We start from the raw sequence: 24,000 nt of genomic DNA, 5'->3' as shown, positions 1-24,000 counted from the left end.
CCCACCATGCCAGTGTGTGACTGAGTTCTAGTTGTCCCTGCCTCATGCTTCCATCCCCAGCCCCAATGTCCCCAGTGCCAACACCCTACCCACTCCCATGCCTTTGTGTTCGTCATCCTCACCCCAGCTGCCACCTTTCCACCCCATGCCAAGGGGTCCAGGAGCCACAACAGCTCCTGGTTGGGCCTCCCTGGGCAGTGGCAGAATCCTAGCTGGGAGGACATAGGTGAGGGGAGTTTGTGTTCTGGAGTCTAGGACCTTCCTCCCTCATTTCCCTCTGGGTCTGGGGCAGTCCCTGTGGTGATGCTGGTGATGTATCCACAGAGCCCCTGGGGGGCTGGTTCAGTAATGCCAGGGAAGCAGTCCTGGGTGGGAAGGTTTACTGGCTGAAGCCTGGAAGCTGTGTGGTACAGACAGGGCCAAAGCATAGAGTGAAGAGGCAGGAGCAGGGAGCTTCCAGTGTGGGAGATGGAAGCATCTGCCCCAGCCCCTCTCTCCCAGCAGCTCCTCACGATACCTTCACCACCCGCATGATGTTGGTGTAGCCGGCCCCAGGTCTCCAGCCTGTCACGATAATGACGACATCATTGGAGCAGAGGAATCCATGCACCCTCCCTGGGGAGGAGAAGGAGCTGGTGAGTGAGGGGAGAGCAGGCTGGGGAAAGGTCAGGCAGGAGCAGTGGGGGCAAGGTGGCCCTGGGGGTCCCCATGGAGCAGCAGGGGGATGGGAAGCTGGCTGGGCCAGACAGATGGCGTGACGGGAATTGCTGGGGGCTGGGTGGAGTGGTTGGGACTGGGCACTGGGGGAAAGGCCGTGCTGGGCATGGGGTAGAGGGGAGTTGGCTGGGCTAGGCAGGTGTTGTGGGGAGGGTCACATTTACCCATCTCTATGCTGAACTGCACTCTGCGATCCACATCATCTGCCCACACCTTCTGCTGTACCCCCCGATAAAGCACAGGGAAGACGCCCCGGCACAGGTGCACCTGGCGTGCCACCTGCTCATTCCGTGTCAAGGCGATGATGAGGGCACGAGGCCGGTAGTGGGAGAGCAGCTGTGCAGACCTGTGAGAAAGGCGGGAGGTTAAGAGGAGTAAAACAGCCTCAATCCACATATTCGCTCCCTGGATTCAGCCTGGTATGCAGGATAGCCCTGTCTCCATTCAGGTCTGTGAGATCTGGAAACGCTGCGAGCTCCCTGCAGAAAGGGCGCTAAACAGGCCAGGAGTTAGTGATACACATTGTTCCAAGGGGAAGGTTCCAACCCACTAGTCTCCTCCTCTGTGCTGCCCCCTCCCCTGGGCGCCCTCAAAGGTACAGCCTCCACACAGGAGCCTGGCTCCACGCTCTCTCCAAGAGCACAGCCCCAATCCCAGGAGAACCAGCCCTTCACCTCTTACCTGCCCGAAGTGGTCAGCACAATGATGGCCGCAGCACAGCACTTGAAGGATGCCTCCACGGCCCCAATGGCTGTCACCTCGGTGGGGTCCTGGCTCAGAGGAGTGACCTTGCGCAACTCCTCAAACAGCTGCTGGTTATAGATGGCAGCCTCAGCCTCCCTGGCGATCTGCAGAGAGACCAAGCAGCTGGTGAATGATCTCACTACAGCCAATACACCCGACCCCCCCTACAGTATGCCCTGCTGGGGGAGACTGGGCAAAGAGCTGGGAGCTCCCTCCAAAGCCACACTTCCATCCCACTCCCCATAGCGCCTCCTGCTGGGAGAGGCCAGGCTGAAGTGCTCTCACATCTCTCTAGGGTACGCACCACATGCTGCATGCGCACAGCTTCCACAGGGTAGGCCCCCTTGGCCGTCTCTCCTGACAACATGATGCAGTCAGCTCCATCCAGCACAGCATTGGCCACGTCGCTGCTCTCTGCCCGGGTGGGACGGGGCTTCTTGATCATGCTCTCCAGCATCTGTGGGGGAAAGGGAGGGAGACGTCAGGGACATGTTTCACATGATGATGAGGCCTAATCCTCATCGCTAGCGCCAGACCAGCACTTCACCCAGCATTCCCAGTGTCCAGGGCTCCCACACAAATATAGAGGTTGGGGGTTTTGCCTAGTCCCCCAGACCTGGCAGGGCAGGATCTGGAGTCCCCAGCTGGGCACAGCAGAGTTGGGTCTGTCCATGTCGGCTCCTGCTGCTCAGGGGACTGGGCTAACCTGCGTAGCACAGATCACAGGCTTCCCGGCACGGTTGCAGCGGCCAATCATCATCTTCTGAGCCAGGAAGACTTTCTCTGCTGGGATTTCGATGCCCAGGTCCCCACGAGCCACCATGATCCCATCACTGGCTTCCAGGATCTCATCGAACCTGCAGCCAGGACAGAGCCAGGCTCAGCGCTATGGGAAGGGCCCAGAAGATACCCGGCCCTGGTGTCCGCCACCCCAGCCAGCTCACAGAAAGTACTGCACTGCTGCAGAGAGTGTTAACAGAAGCAGTGAGTCTAGCGGTTAGTGTGCAGGAAGGAGAGTCGGGAGCTCTGGGCAAGAGGAGGTCACAAGTAGGAGTTTCTTTTTCCCATGGCTGATTTTACAGGTGGACAGACAGGGCAGTGTTCTGGACTGCCCGATTCCTGGGACTGCACCCAGCTGGTGCAATTCACCTGTGTGTGTGGGGGGGGGTGGGGGCAGATGGACACCAGGTACTGGGGATGTAGAGATACAAGACAAAGGGGCAGATCACTCAGTGCAGTGTGTAGCTGAGGGTGATCGGTGGGGCAGAGGGGCAGACGGACACAGGGCAGAGATGGACATGAGGGGGTAGGTGCTTGGTGGAGCGGAGGGACAGATGGATGCAGGGCAGAGATGGACATCTGGGACAGACAGACAAGATGGACACAGTGGGGGTGGGTGCTCATTGGGGCACAGGAATAGATGGATGCAGCAGGACTGGGAGATGGACATGGGGTGGCCAGGGTGCTCAGTGGGACATAGGAACAAATGGATGGGAGGGTGAGTACTCAGTGGGGCAGAAGGGTAGATGAGACAGTTACTTTCTGACACCCTCGTGGTTCTCGATCTTGCTGATGATCTTGATAGCGCGGCCACGCTCGCCCAGCACGTCCCGGATGGCGGCCACATCCGCGGCTTTGCGGATGAAGGAGGCAAAGATCATGTCCACACCATGCTGCAGCCCGAAGTGCAGGTCACGGATGTCCCACTCGGACACAGCTGGGAGGTCAACCTCTGCCCCTGGCAGGTTGACCCCCTTACGGCTGCATAGCATCCCCCCATTTTCCACCTCCGTTATGCAGCTGTCAGCACCTGGCCAGAGAGAGAGCGGCAGGGTCAGGCTGAGACACCCTGCCCAAGGGAGTAGCATGAGGCACAGAGGGGCCAGCATGGAAGCTCCAGGGGGCAACAGGGGGCACAGAAGGGGCAGGGGTGAGGAAATCACATGGAAAGGGGACAGGTGACTTAGGCCGGGGGGGGGGCAGCACAGACATGCGGGGGCAACAAGGAGCAGTACAGACACTCCAGGAGCGTGGGCTGGGAGCGAATGCAGAGCCCCACAGAGTGTGGGGGGACGTACTGATTTCCTTGACCAGCAGGGAGATGAGCCCATCATCTACAAAGATCTTCCCACCGACCTTGACGACGTTGGGGAGGTTCTTGTAATCCACCCAGATGGTGGCCTGGTCGCAGCACTCCTTGAAGGCATCATCAGTGGTGACTGTCACCCGGGAGCCCTTCACTAGCTCCACCTCCATGTTCTCGCCCTGCAGCAGCACGGATGGGATTGGGGCTCCATCACAGCCTGGCCTTCCCTGATCCAGCTAGACCAGCTCTGCTCACCGCAGCCCAGTCCACGATGCACCAGCCCCTCACAGTCACCTTCCCAAGCCTTCTGACAATGCTCCCCCACCCCCAGCACCCACTGCCCCCATGCCCAGCTGCCTGACCCCTCCAATGACACTTTCAGCAGCAGAGCTGGGCAGACCCCCGCACCCCGTTTTGCTGCTGATCTTGCCATACTCACCGCTTTCACCAGCCCCGTACGGATTTCTGGCCCCTTGGTGTCCAGGGCGATGGCCACAGGGCGGTAGAAAAGGGGGTTGGAGGCAAAGCTCTCAGTTGCCTCCCGGATGTTTTCAATGGATCCAGCATGATACTGTTGGAGAAGAAGGGCTGGATCTGCAGGGCAGAGTCCATCCAAAGGCCCTGTGCCTTGACCCCAGGGACCCTGCCCCACCCTGGGGTCTCTGCACCTTCACCACTATCCTTACCCATCCTGGGACCCTGCCCCGCCCCTCCCCTTTCCCCAGGGTCTCTGTGCTCTGCCTCTGGGACTCTATCCCCAGGGTGGGCCCCATCCTGGGTCTGCCTCCAAGTCTGCAGGAATAATTTCCCATCCCAGCTTCTTCCCCCAGGAACCCAGAATGAGGAATCTTCCTCGTTCCAGTCTCACCAGACAGGACTGGAAGCCAATCACAGGGCAGGATTGCTCCCCAGCTGTCTCCAGTGTGCAGGATATTCCCTAACTGTGCACTACCAAGATCCCACCACCATCCTGAGAGACTGGTGGTTCTTGGTGTGATGCGATGCTCAGCGTGTGCCTCCCCCCGTACCTCATGTGAGCCATGCGAGAAGTTCAGGCGTGCGATGTTCATTCCAGCTTTAATCATCTCCCTCAGCATCTCCACAGAGCGGGAGGCAGGACCTTTAACAGCATGGGGCTCCGGTGAGTACTGCCGATGGGCAGGTGCCTCCCCCCCAATCTATTCCCCTCCCACCCTGCAGGTGCCTCCCAACCCACCTCATGGACTCCCCTCCCCAGCAGGTGTCTCACATTTTGTTCTTATGCCCCAGGAGCTCACCTGTGCCCCTCACTTAGGGTGACCAGATGCCCTGATTTTATAGGGACAGTCCCAATTTTTGCGTCTTTTTCTTATATAGGCTCCTATTACCCTCCACCCCCGTCCCAATTTTTCACACTTGCTGTCTGGTCACCCTGCTCTCACTCCCCCTAGATGGGTCCCTCAAACTCTTATCCAAACCCAGTGTCCCTTAGAGCAGTGGTTCTCAATGACTGGCCCGTGGACTGGCGCCGGTCCCTGACATCTCCTAACACAGTTTAAGAAGGCAGCAAGCTGGTCCCTGGTATCAAAAAGGTTGAGAAACACTGCCTTAGAGGAGCCAGCACCCCCACTGGTCATTAGCTGCAGCTGTGAGTCCTCCCAAGGTTTAGCTGCAGCAGTCCATGTGGGGGAGAGAGTGGGTACCTATGGTGCAGATGATGCCGGTGTTGCGGGTGGTGATGGGCTCAGAGTCTATGTCCAGCAAACAGAGATGCTCCAGGAAGGTGTCAGCCATGGCAGCAGTCAGCTGGTGCCTCTGGAAAAAGGCCGTGCTGAGCTCCTGGGTGAGCTGGGCCATGTTGTCCAGCAGCCTCAACTCGGCACCTGCTGACATAGGGACAACTCCTGTGTTAGGACCCTGCCAGTGGCGCTCTCCCAAGGGCCCTCAACCCAGGCACTGGGTCAGGCTGCTTGCCTGGGTCTCTCCCACGCAGGTGAGGCAGGCAGGAAGTGGCACAGCCTTATCAAGGTGCCTGCCAAGTGTCCTGTGATCACTGCTGTGCCTCATGATCAGAGTGTTCACAGCATTGCTGCTCCCTGAGTGCTAGAACTCACACTACAGAGACCCACCGGCCTGGCCATCTGGAGCCCCTAGATGATCGCTTCCCAGGACTCAGTGAAGGAGCTGCTGAGCAGGCCCAGACTCACCTTCCATGGTGTGGATCCAGAATCCCCAGGGACTCACCTGCCCACCAGCTTCTGGCTCCAAGCCTTCAGTCACATGTGTCCCTGGGACGGACACTCCCAGCTCAGAGGTCACATAAACTAGTTAAAGACTCACCAGACCCAGGCTGACCCTGCAGCTGACTGACAGCACAGGAGAGGCCATTACCCAGTCCCAGGAGATGGCGGCACCACCTGGGATGCCACCCAAGCTGCACACCCCTATAGAACAGGGGCTTGAGCTGCTGTCAGCCTGATAACAATATCCAGACCCTGGGGCCTGAGCTGTGGGTACCAGATACTCCCACCCAACCCCTCAAATCTGTCACTGGGCACCCGCACCATCCACCCCACCTGCGGCCCCACAAGGACAGAAAGATGCAGAGCCGGAGTCTGTGTGGACAGAAAGACTGCACCCATTCCAGTCTCAGTGGGAACTTGGGAGTCTGCCCCAGCTGGGATAATACGAAGGGCCCAGGGCCAGTCCTTAGCCATGGAGTGACAGGCAAGGCCTGGCATTTCTATCTCAGACACTGTTATTACTAATGCTCCTGTGGCACTAGAACATCACAGATACTCCTTGGATCCAATAGACATGACCCCCACCCTAGAGAAGGAGGGGTAGGCCTGGGGTGACTAGGAATAGGCTGGGGAAGCCAGTGGAGTTGTACTGTGGGAGAGTCAGGCCCCAGCTCCAAGGTCCGTCCCCAGGAGGAGAGATGCAAGGGTGAGGGCCCTTGCCAGGATAGGGGCTGCAGTCTGTGCTCCCCCCGCCCCCTGGCAAGTCTGCACAGGAGGGGGGACCTGCCTGCACCGCAACTGGAGCACCCACCTCGCTCAGGTTTTGCTGCTGCGTTTCCTTCCCAGCGGCTCTGTGGCGACGCCCAAGTGAAAAATGAGGAAGTGGCAGATGTTTCCTTACTCTCTGCCAGCCCCTTTTGAGCCACCCATTCTCAACCCCTCCCTGCTGCTCCCTGGCCCAGGCGCTGTCCCACCCGCATCCAAAGCAGCTGGGGGCATCCTCTTCCTGAACGGTTAACCCAAACCCAATTTATTGGCTCAGCCCAATGCTGGGGGGGTCCCAGTTATAGCAACTCCCAGCCTCAATCCCTGCCCCATGAACCATGCATCTCTTCCCCCCCCCCCCCCCACCAATGCTGGTATGTGTCCTAAGAGCCCAATTCCCTCTCTGGGTGGGTGTCAACTGATTCTCCCATCTGCCTGTTCCTGCTCCCAAGGGAGGGCCACAACACCCTTGCTTTGGCTTCCTGTCCAGGCAGGTGACTGCTGCTCCCTTTGGACAATCAGGCCTGGGGAGGAGAGGGGTTATGGGGGCTTCCAAAGAGTCTGGCACTGGGAGCCTCTTCAGCTCCTGGAGCAGCCCAGAATCCCTTACAGACACTTCAGCCCCCCCCCGGCTGTGCCTACTGGAGGTGCAGCCCAGAATCTCAGTCCTAGTATAGACAGGCTGCCAACCCCTGCCACGCTCAAGGGTCAAATTCCTTACTGTCATCAGACCCAATCCCCTCCCCTCCGCCCCCTTCCCCTCCCCATCACACCCAACTCCCCTCCCCTCCGCCCCCTTCCCCTCCCCATCACACCCAACTCCCCTCCCCTCCGCCCCCTTCCCCTCCCCTTCCCATCACACCCAACTCCCCTCCCCTCTGCCCCTTCCCCTCCCCTCCCCATCACACCCAACCCCCTCCCTTCAGCCCCTTCCCCTCCCCATCACACCCAACTCCCCTCCCCTCCGCCCCTTCCCCTTCCCATCACACCCAACTCCCCTCCCCTCTGCCCCTTCCCCTCCCCTCCCCATCACACCCAACCCCCTCCCTTCAGCCCCTTCCCCTCCCCATCACACCCACCCCCCTCCCTTCAGCCCCTTCCCCATCACACCCAACTCCCCTCCCCTCCGCCCCCTTCCCCTCCCCATCACACCCAACTCCCCTCCCCTTTGCCCCTTCCCCTCCCCATCACACCCAACCCCTCCCTTCAGCCCCTTCCCCTCTGTCCCATCCCCTCCACCCCCCCTCCCCTCTGTCCCATCCCCTCCCCATCACACCCTAATCTAAAGGGTTAACATTTGCAGGTTCCCGCCCATAACCCTCCTCTAGCCTCCTCCAATCACAAGGCCCACTAAGGGGTAGCCCCGCCCCTTCACCCTCCTACTGGCTCAGAGTTCCCGAGCCCATCCTCATACGATGGAGCTGACCAATGAGCGCTGCCGCCTGCCGGGGTCCGCCGCGGGGCCCCCCGCTCCCTTCCCGAGGCATGCCGGGAGCTGTAGTTCGTGGACGGAGGAGCGGCGCCGGCTGCCGCGGGCGTCTGACAGCCGAGAACCACAAGCCCCAGCGTGCCGCGCGGCCCGGCGGGTCCCGCCCCCAGCGGCGGCCGGTGGGTGCCGGGCTGGGGCGGGGCGGCCCCGCTGGACCCGGCTCTTGCAGGCAGCGCGATGAGCGGGGCTGGGGCAGCGGCGGACAGGGCGGCCTTCGTGGGCTTCTTCCCGCAGGTGCTCCGGGACCTCACCGCGGAGGGGCTCCGGCACCCCGAGGTGGGCGACGCGGTCGCCCGGCTGAAGGAGGTGAGGCGGGGCTGCGGGGCTCGAGGTCCGCGGGCCAGGGCGCGCCTGGGGGGCACATAGGCCCTGGGCGCTTCTGCCCGCGCGGACGCTGCTGGCACTTCCAGCTGCCGTCTGTAGGCTTCAGAGTGAACGTCTGGCTGCGATGAAGAGCCCCTCCCCCAAGCTGTTGTGTCAGACCGCCTGCAGGTTCGCTGGGCCGGTTATGTTCCGTTCGCCCTTGCTCTCCAGGGGGATCGGTCCCTAGCTGTTGATTGTATGGCAGTGCTGTGATCCTGAGGCAGGGCCATCATCCCCCTGGGACCAGGGCCAGACTCCTCCTCACAGGGCGCACAGTGCAGGTGGGCTTTGTACCTCTCTGAGCCGTGGGCAGGGAGCTGTGGAATGGGGTCCTCCTGGGATGACTGCACAGCTTCCTTTCCCCTTGTGTCCTCTCCAGATTCTGGAATACAACACCCCAGGTGGGAAGTATAACCGGGGCCTGACAGTGCTGGCTGCCTTCCGGGAGCTGGTGGGGCCAGAGCAGCAGGACCCAGAAAGCTTCCAATGTGCCTTGACCGTTGGCTGGTGCATCGAGCTGGTTAGTGTGTGTTCTGAGTTGGGCTCTACCTGGAGCAGAAGATGCTCCTATTGGGGCAGCATTTCAGTGTCAAGGTGGGATTTGGGGATGCAGAAGCCGCGTAATGGGGCCTTGTGCAAGTTTATCTTATAACTCCTTTTATTGTAGCTCCAAGCTTTTTTACTGGTGGCTGATGACATTATGGACTTCTCACTCACCCGACGTGGCCAACCCTGCTGGTATAAGAAGGTAATAGAGGTTGTCGGGGTCTGAGTGGGGGCAGTGGGGAGGGTGGGCATGGGGGTGGGATGCCTGGGGTATTGGGGGAGAGGTTGAGGAGTCTCTAGAAAGTGTGGGGGGAGTGGTGCCTGGGTGGCTGGGCCTGCTGATATAACCTGTCCCTCTTCTGTTGCAGGAGGGAATTGGTTTGGATGCTGTGAATGATTCCTTCCTCCTCGAGTCCTGTATCTACCAGTTGCTGAAGAAATACTGCCGGCAGCAGCCCTACTACGTGCACCTGCTTGAGCTCTTCCTGCAGGTGGGGCTGGTCGCTGTGCCCCCAAGATTTCCCATCTACTCCCATCCTTGGGTCACCCCCACCCCATCGCACTCAAAGGCACTTCAGACCTTGTTCAAGTCTCTCTGCTTTGTTCTTGGAAAGTCTCTGCCTTTCCTGTGCATTGCCCTGGGGCTGCATCCCTGCAGCATTGGAGGGGAGTGCCTGTGGGGCAGTGACAGTGAGATGGCAGCTCCTGCCCCCTCTCTTCAGTGATGGTGAGGGGGCGGGCACTCAGGCTCCCCATGTGCTGCCTGGGGTAGGTGGCTCCTGGGTCTCTCCTCAGAGAGTAATGTGAAAATTATCATGTAGGGTTGGGTCCATAACATCTCTTGTCCCCAGACCACATACCAGACCGAGCTGGGACAGACACTGGACCTCATCACTGCTCCACCTGGCCACGTTGATCTTAGTCGTTTCACTGTGGAGAGGTGAGGTGCTGGGGCAGAAGAATCCTGCCCAGTGCGGGTGCGGGAGGAGTGGAGTCCTGGGTTCTGTAGGTTGAGAGGTGACCTTAACTCTCAAATAGGCCTGTCACTTCAGAGTTCTGTTGGGCACCTCTGTCTAGCTTTGGGGTGGTCAGAGAGGGGTGCTCATCTCTCTGCTAGGCCCATTGGGCTCTGGGACAGCCCTGCAGGAGCAACTTATCACTCCAAACCAGCTGGAGAAGGGACACTTGATTCCCCTGTTGTTGAGCAGGACTTGTACCCAGCCCCTCCCACAGGAAGTGACCCCAGTGTCTGTGCAGACCAGAAACAGGGACTTAAGTTGACCTGAGGCCAGCGTTACTGAGTGTGGATACTGTCTGGCAGGTACAAGGCAATCGTTAAATACAAGACGGCCTTCTATTCCTTCTACCTGCCAGTTGCGGCTGCTATGTACATGGTGAGTGTAACTCCAGCAGCTGGTTACGTGGGTTCAAGCAGCAATGGAGAGGCCATGGGGCGTGAGCCAGGCTGACCGGGGGAGTGGGGATGTGTGGGTGGGAGGCTGGGATGGAGGGGAGCTGATGTCTGAGGATCGGTGCAGTGGGGTAGGGAAGAAAGGTGGTAGGGAAGGATATAACAGGCTGGGAGATGCAGGTGCTGGAATATGCCAGCAAGTGTCTCAGCCCCTCCCATCTCTCAGGCCGGCATTGACAGCGAGGAGGAGCATGCCAACGCCAAAGCCATCTTGCTGGAGATGGGAGAGTTCTTCCAGATCCAGGTAGGAGACTCCTCCCTGCCCCAGGGTGCTCCTGGGCTCTGGGAAGCTCACAGTGAGGAGGCCTGTAACTGGCTCTCTGCCCATAGGATGACTTTCTTGACTGCTTTGGGGATCCAAACCTGACGGGTAAGATTGGCACTGACATCCAGGACAACAAGTGCAGCTGGCTGGTGGTGGAGTGCCTGCACCGCGTCTCGCCAGAGCAGAGGCAGCTCCTGGAGGTAACATCAGCAGCTGGTTAGAGGGTGGGGAGGGAGCTTGGCACAGGTGGAAAACAGTCCTGACCCTGAGGTACCAGCTGCCAGCTTGGCTCCAGCTTTGTTCCCGTAGCGTGAACCTGTTGGTGGAGAAGGGGTACAGTTCTGTACCCTAATGTGTATCTGGAAAAGCTCACTGGGCATGAGAAGTCCTGCCAATCAGACCCTGACAGCTGCTAGGCTCATAGTTGGGGGTCTAGTGATAAAAGTGCTGAGCCCTATGACAGGAGGATGCAGATCCCAAAACTGGGGGAGGTGATGGCTCCTGGTGCAGCTGGTTGTGGCAGCCAGCAGCTCCATTCCAGGCTGGGCCTTGTCTGACCCTGTTCCTTGGCTTCCAGGAAAACTATGGGCAAAAGGAGCCGGAGAAGGTGGCCACGGTGAAGGAGCTGTATGAAACTGTGGGCATGAGGACAGCCTACCACGAGTGTGAGGAGAGCAGCTACTGCCGCCTGGAGGAGCTGATTGAGAAACATGCCAACCACCTCCCCAAAGCAATTTTCCTTGGCCTGGCCCAGAAGATCTACAAGCGTCAGAAATGACAGGGTGGGCTGGCTCCTCAGGGCTGTGACAGGAAAGGCATTGACAGGCCCCCTTCCACGAGGCCCAGCTTCTGGCATGGGAGCTGACTCTGCAAACTCATCTGCTTAGGGGAAGGTGACGCCTTCCCTGTGCGCATTCCATTGGGGATGGCGACCCATATAGCATCTGATATGGTTCCTTGCTGTCTTATGTTGGAGTGAAGGACAGAAGCCCACTGTCCATGTAACAGATCAGCTGTGATAGCAGAGATGCAAAGCGTTTGTATCAATAAACATAAGTTATTGTAGCGGCTGCCTGTGTGATTATGGGGACACACCCTGCCCTGAGAGCCTCTGCCTCTCTCACCAACACACCTGCCTGCTCACCTGCTGTGAACAGTATTGTTGGCCATCTGGCCTGGGGTGGACGTGGGATCTGGTCCCAAGGGGCTCAGCTGGCCCAGAGATGATGATGGGGGGAGGGATAGCTCAGTGGGGGGGGGAGGGATAGCTCAGTGGTTTGAGCATTGGCCTGCTAAACCCAGGGTTGTGAGTTCAATCCTTGAGGGGGCCATTTAGGGATCTGGGGCAAAGACTGAGGATTGGTCCTGCTTTGAGCAGGGGGTTGGACAAGATGATCTCCTGAGGTCCCTTCCAACCCTGATATTCTATGAGATGGGGAACTGCCATAGAACCTGACCTAGCTGCACCACTTGTGTTTCTTTGGCAAGATGGGCCTGGGGAAGGGGAGTGTCTCTAATCTAGCCTCTTGGTAAAGGGCTTGTCCAAAGCATCTGCTCTCATCCCACCTGAGCAGGCTGCTTGGGAGACACCTGCATGCAAAGGCTAGCCTCCCAGCGAGTAAAAGCTGACAAATGAGCAAAGCAGGTCCTAAGGGTGGAGGGACAGATCCCAGGCTGGTGGGTTGTAAGCTCTGGTTTCCTTGTGGGGGCGGGGGGCTTGGGGTGGTGGAGGTTCTCTTGTGCAGGCAGGTCCTGGATTTGCAGCCAGTGCAAGGTGTTTCTGCAGTGTGTGTGGGGCGGGCAGTGGAGGATTAGTCCAGGCACGAGGGCGTCTGCAGCCCGGGGCAGGGAGGGTTAATGGCAGAGGCTGGCGGAGGATGGATCACCCATCACTGGCTCCTCCCTGCAGCTGGTGAGCTCAGCGGAGCTGCTGCAGCCTCTTTTCCCCGTCCCCTCCAGCCGCAGAGCCATCCCAGGAGCTAGACAACCACGCACTGCCCGCAGCTAGGACAGGTGAGCATCCCCCTGTGGGCGTGGAGAAGGCCCTAGCCTGGCTGCGCTGCCAGCCACCAGCAGGGAGCCCACTGCACCTGCTTGCCAGGGCAGCACCCAGCTGCAGTGGGAACCCCTTGGTCCAGGTGCAGGACTTACACCCCTCCGGGGACCGGTCCCCTGTTCCCCCCCACCCCCCCAGCACCCTGGTGGAGCTGCAGCGGCCAGTGGGTCTCACACACACCCAGCCAGGCACAGGTGTGGTAACCCCTCTCCAGCGCCAGCCTGTTACATCTCTGCGCTTTGCAGCTGATCCCCTCCCTCCCCCACAGCAAGGGTGGAGGCCCCCTGTCCTTGCTGGGGGTCCACTCCTATCCCGTCCCCTCTCCCCTGAGGGTGCATCCCACCACGGGTTGTCTGCGGTCGCTCCAGGCTCAGCAGGGAGTGGCCCTGGTCGGAGCCTGGCTCCAGCCCTCCTCCAATTGCCAGCCCCAGCGGCTGTGCCCTTAGTAGGGGTTTGGGGAGGAGTTGGGTGGTGACCCCCTCGCTCCGGCGGGAAGGCAGCACCTGGGGACTAGATTGACCTTTCTGGGCAAAGCCCAGGAGGCCAGGCCAGAGCAGGACTACTCCCTTCCCTCCCTGCTGGAGAGGCCATCCTCCTCTCTCTGCTTGGCACGGTTACAGGACCCATTGGAGCAGAGCAGCAGCAGCTCCCTGGCACTGAGACCAGCCTCCCACCCCCACACACACAACTGAGCACAGGCTATGGGCTTGTGTAACTGCCTCCTAAAGACCTCACCACCTACAGGCTGCGTGCAGGCCCTTCTAGTATTGTTATGGGTATTGTGCAGCGCCTAGGAGCCCCAGCTATGCCCCCAGTCCTCCTGGTGCTGTGTGATGTGCAAACAGAACAAAAAGATGGATGCAGTCAGGCCAGAGAAGGGGGGACTGGGACAGGCTGAAGAGGCTGCATGCATGTTACAAGGTAACACCCCCCTCTGCCCATATCTAAGGAACAGGATGTTTTCTGGTGCCTGTGTGATGAGCTGGGAGTCTTTGCTGGACCCTAGTAGGACTTTCTAGAGCTGCTCCAACCAGGACTCCCCTCCAGCGGCAGGGACTGCAGTGAGGAGCACAGAGCTCTACCTCTGGTTTATTTTTACAGCAGTTGTAGTGAGTGAGGGGGTCTGGGGCTGAGCAAAGATGCCAGCAGCCCCTCAAGCCTGAGCCTCTGTCCTTGTTCCACCTGCCAATGGGCCCCAGGCCTCTCAGGTGTCAAAGGAGGGGTCGTGTCCCTAGGATGCATTCAACCCTGGGCTCTGCCTGCTGAGACTGATAGCACAGGATTGCTGGATTGTGAAACGTGGCTTGTGAGGAACTGGTCTGAGATCCTCCAACTCGTTTCATGGTGCCTCCCACCAGGGCTGGATCAAAGCCAGCGTCCCCAGAGGGGAAAGGCCCCACCTCTCCCCCAAACCAGCCGGTCCCTGCTCTTTGTTCCTGGAGGGTCTCCCTCCCACTCATGGCTGGTGAGTCTGTTGGAGATGCAGTAATCACCAGGCAGGAAGAAAATCCATCAGGCCAGAGCTGATTCAGGCTCCACCTGTGGCTTGCCCCAGCCACGGAATCCCCCTTTCCCTGTATGGCCAGGCAGAGCCGGGTGTGGCACACGGAGTCCAGCAGGCCTGGGCCTGGTGCAGAGGGCAGGTCCACGTGATAGGAAATAGCGGTTGTCATGAGAACAAATCCCTCCTTGTGAATTATGGATGACCAGGGAGATGGAGATGCAGATGGGGAGGGGACAGGACAAGGGGTACGAGTGCAGAGGCTGCCTGGCTGCCTCTTGTGCTGGTGGGGTGAAGCAGTCTGAAATGCTCCAATTCCCTCTCTCCAAGATCATACATGGGGGGTTGGTACCAGCAGGGGCGGGGCTGCCACTGGGGGTGGGGTGGAGGGAACGAACAAATCACCATTTGGCTGCTAGGATGTTACAGCATCGCTTTGCCCAGTGATGCTTCCTCCAGACATTTAGCAAAACTATCCTTGTGGCCTAGGGTCAGCGATTGCCGTGCTGCAAAATTCTCCGAGGTCCCTCAGAGATCAGCATACACATGCGCACTCCCCATTCGATACAGAGCCCTGACAGCCATGGACATCTGAAGTGGTGGGGGGGACCAAAGGAAGTGGAGGGTGGGCTCCTGGGAGATTCAGTGCAATGGCCTCAGCTGAGACTGAAACCAGATGTACCTGGAACAGGGAAGCCTCCAGAGAGGCCTCGGGTCAGGAGCAGCTGTTGGCACTGGGGCGGGGCAGGGAATGTCACCTGCCTCCTGCTTTCCTTTGGGGAATGGGATCTGCATGCACTAGTAGCAGTGATGTCTCTGTTCTTTGTGTCTGCTAACCCTGCAGTCCATTTTTCTGATGCCTGCCCATGTGTGGGGGCAAAGCCAAGCAACGCCCTGGACTTGACACTGGCCTTTTGGCTGCTCTCCTCTTGATGCTGGGGAGCCTTTTGACACAGCCCAGAAGCCTTCCTGACAGCAAGGCTGAGCCTTCAAAGGTATCATCTCCTTGACTCTGCGTTGCTGAGACACTGGCTGACGGACCTGGCAGAGGTAACAGAGCTGATAGCCTATGTGATGTGAAACCCCAGAGAACAGCTCCCAGGACCAGAGAAACTGGGGGCAGACTCTACCCAGCCCAGAAATGCAGGGCAGTTCCCTAAGACTGTATACCTTACAACATTGCCCAAAGCCAAGGAGGAGTCAATTCCCAGCCAGACCCATCTCCCTGTCCAGGGACGATGGGGCTCTCAGCACACCCCCCCCACAATGGGAGATGATTCCCTGACTGGATCCATCTCACTGTCTGGGAATTCTTTTTGTTACTTGCCCTCAACTTCCTCTCTCCTGACTCCATCCCATTTCTCCCAGCCGTGACCCCTTGTAGCAGTCTACACTCCATCAAGGACCATCATGCCCTTCTAGTATCTGTGGGCCGTGAGGCTGTTGATCCCTTTAGCTGGGCTGCCCAGATCTGCCCCTTAATTCTCTCCCCAAAAATTGGTCCCTCTGGTGCATGCCCATTTGGCTGATAACCGGCCTGCTCCAGTGACTGACAAGCTATTTTGCTGTTTGCAGAGAGTTGGAGCTGGGTGTTCGGAGCGACGTGCCTGTGGGGGTCTGTGACGAGCTGAGGAATCCAGGCTCTGCCAGCCAGCACCATGCTGTCCCCGAAGAAAGGTCTGCTGTGCAACCTCAACCACATCCACCTGCAGCACATCTCCCTGGGGCTGCACCTCTCCCGTCGACCCGAGCTCCAGGAGGGCCCTGTCACAATGGCTCCGGGAGACCAGACAGGCTGCAGCGACTGCCGGGAGAACTGTGGTGCCCTGGAGCAAGTCGACGCCAACTCCAACAACACTTCCATGCAGTGCCGGTGCTGCAAGTCCCACGCACAGCAGACCCCGACGCTAGATCTCTGGAACCAGCCTCTCCTGGAGGATTTCCCTTCCCTGCACATTGAGGAGGAGGTGGCGGCTTCCCCTTCAGACCTGGCTTCCTCCTCTGTCAGCAGTTGCTCGGATTTCAGCTTGGATGACACGCCAGTCTCTGTTTACTGCAAGGCATTCCCCGGTGAAGAGGCCCTATCTCCTGACAATCAGCCAAACATCGTCCCCCTGGAGGATGCCCATGATGCTCCCTCACTGACTGACAAGGGGGAACCGTCTGATGGGAGAGATGCTAACCTCAACGTCCAGGTACAAGAGCGACCGGATCCTGGGGCCCGGGAGACCCCAGACAGCCTGTGCAGCAGCAGTTTGCTTGACTCCCCGTCTGATGACGCTGACTCTCCCAGCAGGGATGGACAGGGGACCATGGCAGAGCCGCTCCCCACCAGCGTCTGTGCTGAGTTGGACTCCAACTGCAATGCCCTGCCTGCCCTAAGCATCCAGCCATCTGGTCTGTCTGCGCTAGCACCAGGAAAGCGGGGCCCCAGTCTGAACAGTTCGGTTAGGGCTCCCCCTCCAGTGCCCCCGAGGGCTAAGAGGGGGCTGCAGGTGCTGAACAGGAGCGAAGTGGAGAGGCCTGTCCCAACAGAGGTAGACCAGTGCAGAGATGCCACTCGGAAGACCGTCACCTCGTTCCATGAGTTGGCTCAGAAGCGGAAGAGGAACACGGCTGGGCCATCCCCCATACAGGCCAAGAAGGACCAAAGTGACTGGCTAATTGTATTCTCCCCCGACAAGGAGCTGCCTCCCCTCAACGAGCTCACCCACTGCAGCACCCTGTGTCCGGAGCCGCCTGGGCACCAGCTGGAGCCCGACAAGCAGCCAAAGCCCCCCAGCTGCAGCCGGAGGGAGGTGACCACGTTCAGGGAGCTCCGGTACCGCAGTGCCATCAACAAGCAGAAGGGCCAGCTGGCCTGGGAGCAGGGGGCGAGAGCAGCATCCCAGGAGCAGCCTGAGCCCCAGGAAGCAGCAATGGGCAGAGACGCCCCCAGTGGCAGCAGGCTCCGGGGCCCCAACGGGGAGCCGGCTCCACAGCGGAGCGGGCACCTCCTGGCACACACGGAAAGCCACCAGCAGAGGAGGCAGTCTCGGCCCGGGCTGCCGGGTGACACAGAGGAAGGGGGGCAACCTCTGGAGGGCTACGTCCTGAGGAGAAAGATGCCTGGCTCTGGCTGTGATAAGGAGACACTGGGCCGGAGGCTCGGCGGACCTGAGGGGGGTCCCTGGGTGTCAGGGAAGGCCCAGAGAGGACACAGAGCCTGCAAGGAGGGTAAGAGCACCAGCTGCTATCAAGGCACTTCCCTCCTCAGCTACAGGGGTATCCCAGGACTGGACTGGGGCTGGGGGCATTTCCCCATGTATGGAGGCATGTGTCCCTGGGGACAGAGCTGCAGAGTCCCCATGGGGTTAATACAGGGTTTCCGCCTCCTGATCCTGGCACATCCCCATCTCCATCACTAACCCCATCTCTCTCTCCACTTGCCGGTCTTCTTGCTGCTCTTCTTGCCCCATTCCTGGTGGGCTGCAGGGCTGGGGGATGTGGAACTGGCTTCGGCTTGGGGTGAGCTGCAGGGTCCTGGCGGGGGCAGAAGGCATTAGGTGTGCCTGGAATGGGTTTGTAGGGCTGGGCTGAGGCACTGGGGTGGGGCTGGAATAGGTTTAGGGGACAGGTAGGCAGAGTGAAGTGGTGGTGAATGCATGTTGCATCTGTGCACTGAGCTGGCTAGTTCTTTGCTATGCCGTGCAGATGATTGCTGTGCTGGGAGAAGGAATCCCACCCTCACCCTCCTTGTCCTAGCTGCTCCTCGCATACATTCCCCTCCCTCCCTGCTGCATTCTCCTTCCTCTATCAGTGTGCTGCAGCTCATCACACCTGTGCAAACTCAGGCATAAAGGGCTTGGAGCCGGTTTGACTGCAGGAGGAGAGGGATGCACTGAGCCAGGCGGCAGGCAAAACCCAAGGCCATGGGTTAAGCAGCTGATTCATCTGCAGCTCCCTGTGTGTTGACTTGGGGAGACAGCCTGGCCCAGGTTCCCTCAGATGGAGCCTGATGCATGCAGGAGTCCTGCCCCAGTCTAAGAGCTCTGTGATACCCTGAGCCCTGTGGGATCCCTGAGCAGCTTCTGCCCAGGGACCATCAGAGATGCACTTGGCTGCCTTGTTGGGCATGAGGCTTTACTGGGGTCGCACACTGCCCTGGGGTGAGAGATGAAATGGGCTTTCAGTGGGGTGGGTGTTTCCATCTGGGGGGGTTTCTTAGGGGCAGGCGATGAGGAATGGCTCAGGGTGGGGGACAGAGCAGTGCAGGGAATGCTGATACCAGAGCTGGGCCCTGCATTAAACCCTGCTTCCAGCCAAGGTCCCCGAGACCCTTGAGTTGGCAGACTCCTAGGGCTGTTCTCAGTGGCAGGGAATAGCTTCTTTCTCCCCCTGCTCCCTCCCTGGGGCGGGTGGTTCCTGGTACTCGGTTGGCTCCTGTGGGTTGGCAGGAGTAGCCCTCGGTTCAGTGGCTGCTGCAGGAGCTCCTGGCTCCAGAGACCCTGAGCAAACCAAGCAGAGGGCATCTCCAGGGAGAGCAGTGGGCGTTACTGGCCCATCAGGCTGCTGCGTTGTGCCCGAGTGGCCAAGTCCTGGCAGTGGAGGAACATCTCAGCTGGGGGGAGCCTTGACCCCCTGCTCCCTGAGAAGGGCGCCCCAGGACTCTGGGTCTGGGGGAGACCAGGACTGAATTTCCCTTCCTCTGAAGGCTTCCTCCATCTTTCCATCATGCTCAGCTGCTTGGCCCTCAGCACCTCCCTCCTTCTGTCCTGTTCTCTTGGGGAAACCTCCCAGGGGCTGGGGCTGGACTCCCACAGACCCTTTCCCAATGCAGAGATGGGGCACTGCCAGGCTGGGGCCTGCGCGGCGACAGAGGGCACAGGCGTGTCCATGTGTCGTCATGGTTGTGAAGTTGGTGTGTGTGTGCTGTGACTCCTCTGAGCTAACTGTCTCTCCATCTCTCTCTCCTCACCCTGCCACCCTGTTGCTGCTGCCCCTGGGAATGGCTCACTCTGATTTATTGGGGGGTTGTCCATTTTCTGTTCCATGCTTCCTGGTTTCTTTGATTTCCACCCCCACGTTCTCCATGCCCACATATCTGTCTCTCTCCCCTTCCCCGCACTGTGTTCTCCATGCCCCCGTATTCCTCCTTAACCCCCACTGTGTTCTCCATGCCCCCATACTCCTCCTTATCCCCCACTGTGTTCTGTGCCCCCATATTCCTCCTTATCCCCCACTGTGTTCTGTGCCCCCATATTCCTCCTTATCCCCCACTGTGTTCTCCATGCCCCCATACTCCTCCTTATCCCCCACTGTGTTCTGTGCCCCCATACTCCTCCTTATCCCCCACTGTGTTCTGTGCCCCCCTGGTTTTGGTTGCATTTCTTTGCAATGTTCCCGCCTGCAGTTGGCTCTCCCCTCTCTCGCTGCCCCAGGCCTCAGATGCTGCCGTTCCAGCCTCTGCTCTTCCATTTCTCGGCCGACGGGAAGCCTCTCTACTACAGCTCGGACCCGGTGGCGCCTCCCCTGCCCTTGATCCCCTCCCTTAACTCCAGCTTGGAGAGCATTGAGCTGAAGTCTCCTGCCCTCTTCACCCCGTCCTTCCACCCCACGCTGAAGACCTTGTCCTGTGATGAAGTCTGCCTCCTGGCCAGCAATAAGGGGACAGTCTTGGGCACCCTCTCCCCAGAGGAACTGCTCCCCATCCGCCTGTCCCCCATAGGGGCCTACTCCCCCCCTCACCGGGGAGTGCTGCCTTTCCTGGACAGCCCAGACCTGTCTGTGCTCTTCTCCCCACTCTTCCCGAGAAGCAGAACCTTCCCAACTATGGCCTTCCCCTCCCACCAGGTCCCAGAGCTGCCACTCGGCGTGGAGGTGTCCAGAGCCCGCTGCCCTAGGGGAGAGGCATGTGCACACAGTCAGGCTGGAGCATGCTCTGGGGCAGTGTCTCCTGAGCGAAAGCAGAGCAAAGGGGCCAAGAATCCAAGATCTCCCAAGCAACGTAAGCCGCCCGTTTCCTTTCCTAGCTTGCAGTCTGAGCACCTGCTCTTCCTCTCTGTGCTGGGACTGGGCACCCAGAAAGCAGCTGTGCATGGTGATGGGAAGTGATGCCAGGGAGATGGGCAGAGGGGATGCCTGGTGGGGATGGGACAATGCAGGAGAGCAGAGCATAGTAGACGGGGGCAGTGTATGGGGGCCAGCTTCCTGGGGGTCCGCACACAGGGTTGTGTTCAGAAGGATTCTGGGGGCTGTGTAGTGATGTAGGCAGGGCTGCTCCTCTGTGCTAGGAACCAAGCACCCAGGGGAAGGCTGCAACAAAGACAGGAAGGATGGCCTATGGCTTGGGGCAGGCACAAGCCTGGGGCTCTGGGGACCCAGGTTTAATTTCCCTGTCACCTCGCCTGTCTGGGCCTTCAATCCCATCTGGAGAGTGGGGATAACGCTGTTACACAGGGCATATGATACCATTAAAGCCCCTGAGGCACTGGCATACCACAGCAGTGAGGGACCGAGAAGTACCACAGGCAGGCCAACTTGTGCTGCACCAGGGGGGCCATCTTGCAGGCTCGTTCCAAGGGCTGGGGATGTTTCTGGGGCTCCCTGGCCTTCTCAGGTCCGCTCCTTTGTGCCCCAAGCTGTTTATCTGAGAGTCAAACTCACTGACAAGCTCTGGGGTACCTAGCTAGCAAAGAGTAACTTGGTCAGATCGTTGCCCCCAGAGTGTGCCTAGGCGTGGAGCAGGGGAGCTCTCCTCAGGCACTGCACTGCGAACGCTCCACTCCCCGTCCTGGCTGGCTTGTGTGGTCACCACAGAGCTCAGACACGCCGCACATTTCTTGTGTTACAAGCTCAGAAACCCTGCGTGTGTGAGAGTCCAGGTGTGTGTGCATGACAGGGGCTGGGGGCACGTGGCCCCCACTCCCCAGGCTACACTGGGGTATCTCAGTGACTAACCAAGGGGGGCTTGGAGCAGCAGGAAGGCGGCTTAGGCTGGGGGATCCTGCTAGACTCTGTGCCAAGGGACCCTGCGCACCTGCCTTTTGCTGTCTGGACAGGGTGCGGTGCTCACTCACTCTCCCCTCCATCTTTCTGTCCGTCTGTCTGTCCCTCTGCTCCATTCCCTCTCTCCCGCTGTCCTTTGCCCTGTCACTCTTCCAGACCTGCCTGGTGGAGCCCAGGGCCATGTGCCCTGTAGCTGTGACCCTGCCGAACTCCCAGCACTGGGGCAGAGCCAGGTGCCCCATGGCTGTGCCCCCTCCAAAACCACAGCAGTGGGGTAGGGATGGGTGCCCCATGGCTGTGTCCCCTCAGGCAGGGGCAGGTGCCCCATGGTCGTGCCCCCTCCAAACCCCCAACACTGGGGCAAGGGCAGGTGACCCATGGTAGTGCCCCCTCCAAACCCCCAGCACTGGGGCAGGTGCCCCTTGGCTGTGCCCCCTCTGAACCCACAGCACTGGGGTAGGGATGGGTGCCCCATGGCTGCGTCCCCTGGGGGAGGGGCACGTGCCCCATGGCTGTGCCCCCTCCAAACCCGCAGCACTGGGGCAAGGGCGGGTGCCCCGTGGCTGTGCCCCCTCCGAACCCGCGACACTGGGGCAAGGGCGGGTGCCCCGTGGCTCTGCCCCCTCCGAACCCGCAGCACTGGGGCAAGGGCGGGTGCCCCGTGGCTGTGCCCCCTCCGAACCCGCAACACGGGGGCAAGGGCGGGTGCCCCGTGGCTCTGCCCCCTCTGAACCCGCAGCACTGGGGCAGGGGCGGGTGCCCCGTGGCTCTGCCCCCTCCGAACCCGCGACACTGGGGCAAGGGCGGGTGCCCCGTGGCTGTGCCCCCTCCGAACCCGCAGCACTGGGGCAGGGGCGGGTGCCCCGTGGCTCTGCCCCCTCTGAACCCGCAGCACTGGGGCAGGGGCGGGTGCCCCGTGGCTCTGCCCCCTCCGAACCCGCAGCACTGGGGCAAGGGCGGGTGCCCCGTGGCTGTGCCCCCTCCGAACCCGCAACACGGGGGCAAGGGCGGGTGCCCCGTGGCTGTGCCCCCTCTGAACCCGCAGCACTGGGGCAAGGGCGGGTGCCCCGTGGCTCTGCCCCCTCTGAACCCGCAGCACTGGGGCAAGGGCGGGTGCCCCGTGGCTCTGCCCCCTCTGAACCCGCAGCACTGGGGCAGGGGCGGGTGCCCCGTGGCTCTGCCCCCTCTGAACCCGCAGCACTGGGGCAGGGGCGGGTGCCCCGTGGCTCTGCCCCCTCTGAACCCGCAGCACTGGGGCCCTGCTGCCTCCCCATTGGAGAGCCCCAGTCAGCTGGGCTCTGGCATCCCGCCCCCATAGTGGCCTCCCGGCAGCTGCTGTCACACTGTCCCTGCCCAGGCTGGTGGGCGCCTGTAGGTGAGTCCCAGACCGGCCGGGAGCCTCTCCCCTCGGCTGCCCCCTGCCCTGGCCCCTGCCTTCCAGCCTCCTCCGCCCCCTGCGCGGCTGAGGCTGGGCAGTGACTTCCTGGGGCCTGGGGCCTGGCAGGCGGGGAGCAGCCTCTGTGCCCAGGTGCCTGCCAGCTCAGCGCCCCAAACCGCAGCCCTGGGGCAGGCTCCCTACAGCTGTTCCCCCCGCCCAAACCCTCAGCCCTGGGGCAGGCTCCCTACAGCTGTTCCCCCCGCCCAAACCCTCAGCCCTGGGGCAGGCTCCCTACAGCTGTTCCCCCCGCCCAAACCCTCAGCCCTGGGGCAGGCTCCCTACAGCTGTTTCCCCCTCCGAACTCCCAGCCCTGGGGCAGGTTCCCTCCTGTGTGTCCCCTCCAAACTCCCAGCACCAGGGCAGGGCCCCATGACTGAGACCCCCAAGCTTCCTGCGCTGGGGCAGAGATGGTTACCCACTCTGGGTCACCACAACACTAGAGCAGGGTGCAGGCTCAGTGAGGAGCAGTTCTTTGCCGTCCCAGACCCTGCCTCCTCCTAGGTCTCCCTCTGGTCTCTCTTGCCTGGGTTTGTGGGATGCCCCTGCAGGGAGCAGTGACCTCCAGCCGCTGCCCCTCTGGGAGCTGGGCTTGAACTCCCAACTCCTCTCACACAGGGACAGCTGCTTACCAGGGGTCTGTATCTAGCAACTCACTTACAGGGCCTGTTACAGGCTCCCAGAGCAGGGCTGTATCCCTGGGCAGCTGTCCTGGGCTCCCCACTCCTTGGGGAAAGTGTTCCAAACTTGGAGGGAGGCTATGGCCATAGAGAAAGAAATTTGGCAAGCTCCATGTCCACAGCAGGTCAGGGAACCTGGCTGGCAAGGGCCAGCACTAGGGGCCATGCCGGGGCCAGCGCCAGGGGCCGTGCAAGGGCCGGAGCTAGGGGCCATGCCGGGGGCTGTGCCAGGGCCTGTGCTAGGGGCCAGCCCCAGGGGCTGTGCTGGGGCCAGCGCCAGGGGCCGTGCCGGGACAAGTTTCCTTTGCCAGAGATGTTTCCAGCTTTGTCCACCTTGGGAAATCTCTTCTGATCAGCTTCCCATCATCTCTAGCTGCCGAGCCCTTTGCTCTGGCCTGGGGATTGGGGTCTGGACACTGCACGTCCCCATTCAGGGCTGGGCTCCCTGAGCCGCTGGCGAGTAACCTGGAACATACCGTGCAGGCTGCTCCATTGCTCTCCTGGCCCTGACACCGACCTGGCCTCATTTCTGTACGCTCTAGCTAAGGACACCCAGGACTCCATGAGAAGGGGGAGGTGAGACTGGGGTGAATGAGGGACCGTCCCCCTTCCCAGGGAGAGTCTGGGTGGATGCAGCCCCGTTGGCAGGAATGTGCAGCTGTATGGCTGGCTT

General features: G+C 60.5%; 3 protein-coding genes across 9 annotated transcripts in view; 2 read left to right on the top strand and 1 right to left on the bottom strand.

The window, feature by feature from the left end:
* Positions 1 to 236: 236 nt before the first annotated feature.
* On the bottom strand, positions 237 to 6,733 carry PKLR (pyruvate kinase L/R). Of its 6 annotated transcripts, none has more exons than XM_074938758.1 (11): positions 5,734 to 5,811; positions 5,230 to 5,412; positions 4,576 to 4,667; positions 3,987 to 4,118; positions 3,540 to 3,726; positions 3,001 to 3,271; positions 2,168 to 2,318; positions 1,766 to 1,918; positions 1,399 to 1,565; positions 882 to 1,063; positions 237 to 615 (listed from the first exon to the last, which is right to left on the bottom strand). In XM_074938758.1, the coding sequence occupies exons 1-11, from the start codon at positions 5,738 to 5,740 to the stop codon at positions 509 to 511; spliced, it is 1,632 nt and encodes a 543-aa protein (XP_074794859.1). In that variant the 5' UTR covers positions 5,741 to 5,811; the 3' UTR covers positions 237 to 508. The 6 variants fall into 6 exon arrangements, with proteins under 6 accessions (XP_074794859.1, XP_074794860.1, XP_074794863.1 ...); XM_074938759.1 differs by having other exon boundaries at positions 5,230 to 5,409; positions 5,734 to 5,810; XM_074938762.1 differs by lacking the exon at positions 5,734 to 5,811 and adding an exon at positions 6,581 to 6,730 and having other exon boundaries at positions 238 to 615.
* A 1,413-nt stretch (positions 6,734 to 8,146) lies between these two features.
* On the top strand, positions 8,147 to 11,724 carry FDPS (farnesyl diphosphate synthase). Its single transcript, XM_074938139.1, has 9 exons — positions 8,147 to 8,329; positions 8,766 to 8,906; positions 9,054 to 9,134; positions 9,301 to 9,423; positions 9,784 to 9,872; positions 10,254 to 10,326; positions 10,570 to 10,647; positions 10,734 to 10,868; positions 11,246 to 11,724. The coding sequence occupies exons 1-9, from the start codon at positions 8,201 to 8,203 to the stop codon at positions 11,444 to 11,446; spliced, it is 1,050 nt and encodes a 349-aa protein (XP_074794240.1). The 5' UTR covers positions 8,147 to 8,200; the 3' UTR covers positions 11,447 to 11,724.
* An 828-nt stretch (positions 11,725 to 12,552) lies between these two features.
* RUSC1 (RUN and SH3 domain containing 1) overlaps positions 12,553 to 24,000 on the top strand; it is a 30,192-nt gene continuing 18,744 nt past the window's right edge. The window contains exons 1-4 of one of the 2 annotated variants that reach the window (XM_074938240.1): positions 12,553 to 12,681; positions 15,070 to 15,275; positions 15,801 to 17,441; positions 19,618 to 20,211. In XM_074938240.1, the coding sequence (XP_074794341.1) occupies positions 15,884 to 17,441; positions 19,618 to 20,211 (2,152 nt within the window). In that variant the 5' untranslated portion in view covers positions 12,553 to 12,681; positions 15,070 to 15,275; positions 15,801 to 15,883. The remainder of the gene's footprint in view (positions 12,682 to 15,069; positions 15,276 to 15,800; positions 17,442 to 19,617; positions 20,212 to 24,000) is intronic. The other variant, XM_074938241.1, reaches the window with a different exon arrangement.

Source organism: Natator depressus, chromosome 24, assembly GCF_965152275.1.
Source record: "Natator depressus isolate rNatDep1 chromosome 24, rNatDep2.hap1, whole genome shotgun sequence".
Lineage (NCBI taxonomy): Eukaryota > Metazoa > Chordata > Testudines > Cheloniidae > Natator > Natator depressus.
Note: the sequence above shows the minus strand (reverse complement) of the source record. Positions and strands in the feature narration are given on the sequence as shown.

Bases quoted from the DNA above. Each gene is read 5' to 3' on its own strand.
- PKLR (XM_074938758.1), bottom strand. The intron at 3,727-3,986 runs GTGAGTATGGCA...GTGCTGCTGCAG, and splicing joins GTACGGGGCTGGTGAAAGCG to GGCGAGAACATGGAGGTGGA. The intron at 2,319-3,000 runs GTAACTGTCTCA...TCCTGGCTGCAG, and splicing joins AACCACGAGGGTGTCAGAAA to GTTCGATGAGATCCTGGAAG.
- FDPS (XM_074938139.1), top strand. From the start codon at position 8,201: ATGAGCGGGGCTGGGGCAGCGGCGGACAGGGCGGCCTTCGTGGGCTTC. The intron at 8,330-8,765 runs GTGAGGCGGGGC...TGTCCTCTCCAG, and splicing joins CGGTCGCCCGGCTGAAGGAG to ATTCTGGAATACAACACCCC. The intron at 10,327-10,569 runs GTGAGTGTAACT...CCCATCTCTCAG, and splicing joins TTGCGGCTGCTATGTACATG to GCCGGCATTGACAGCGAGGA.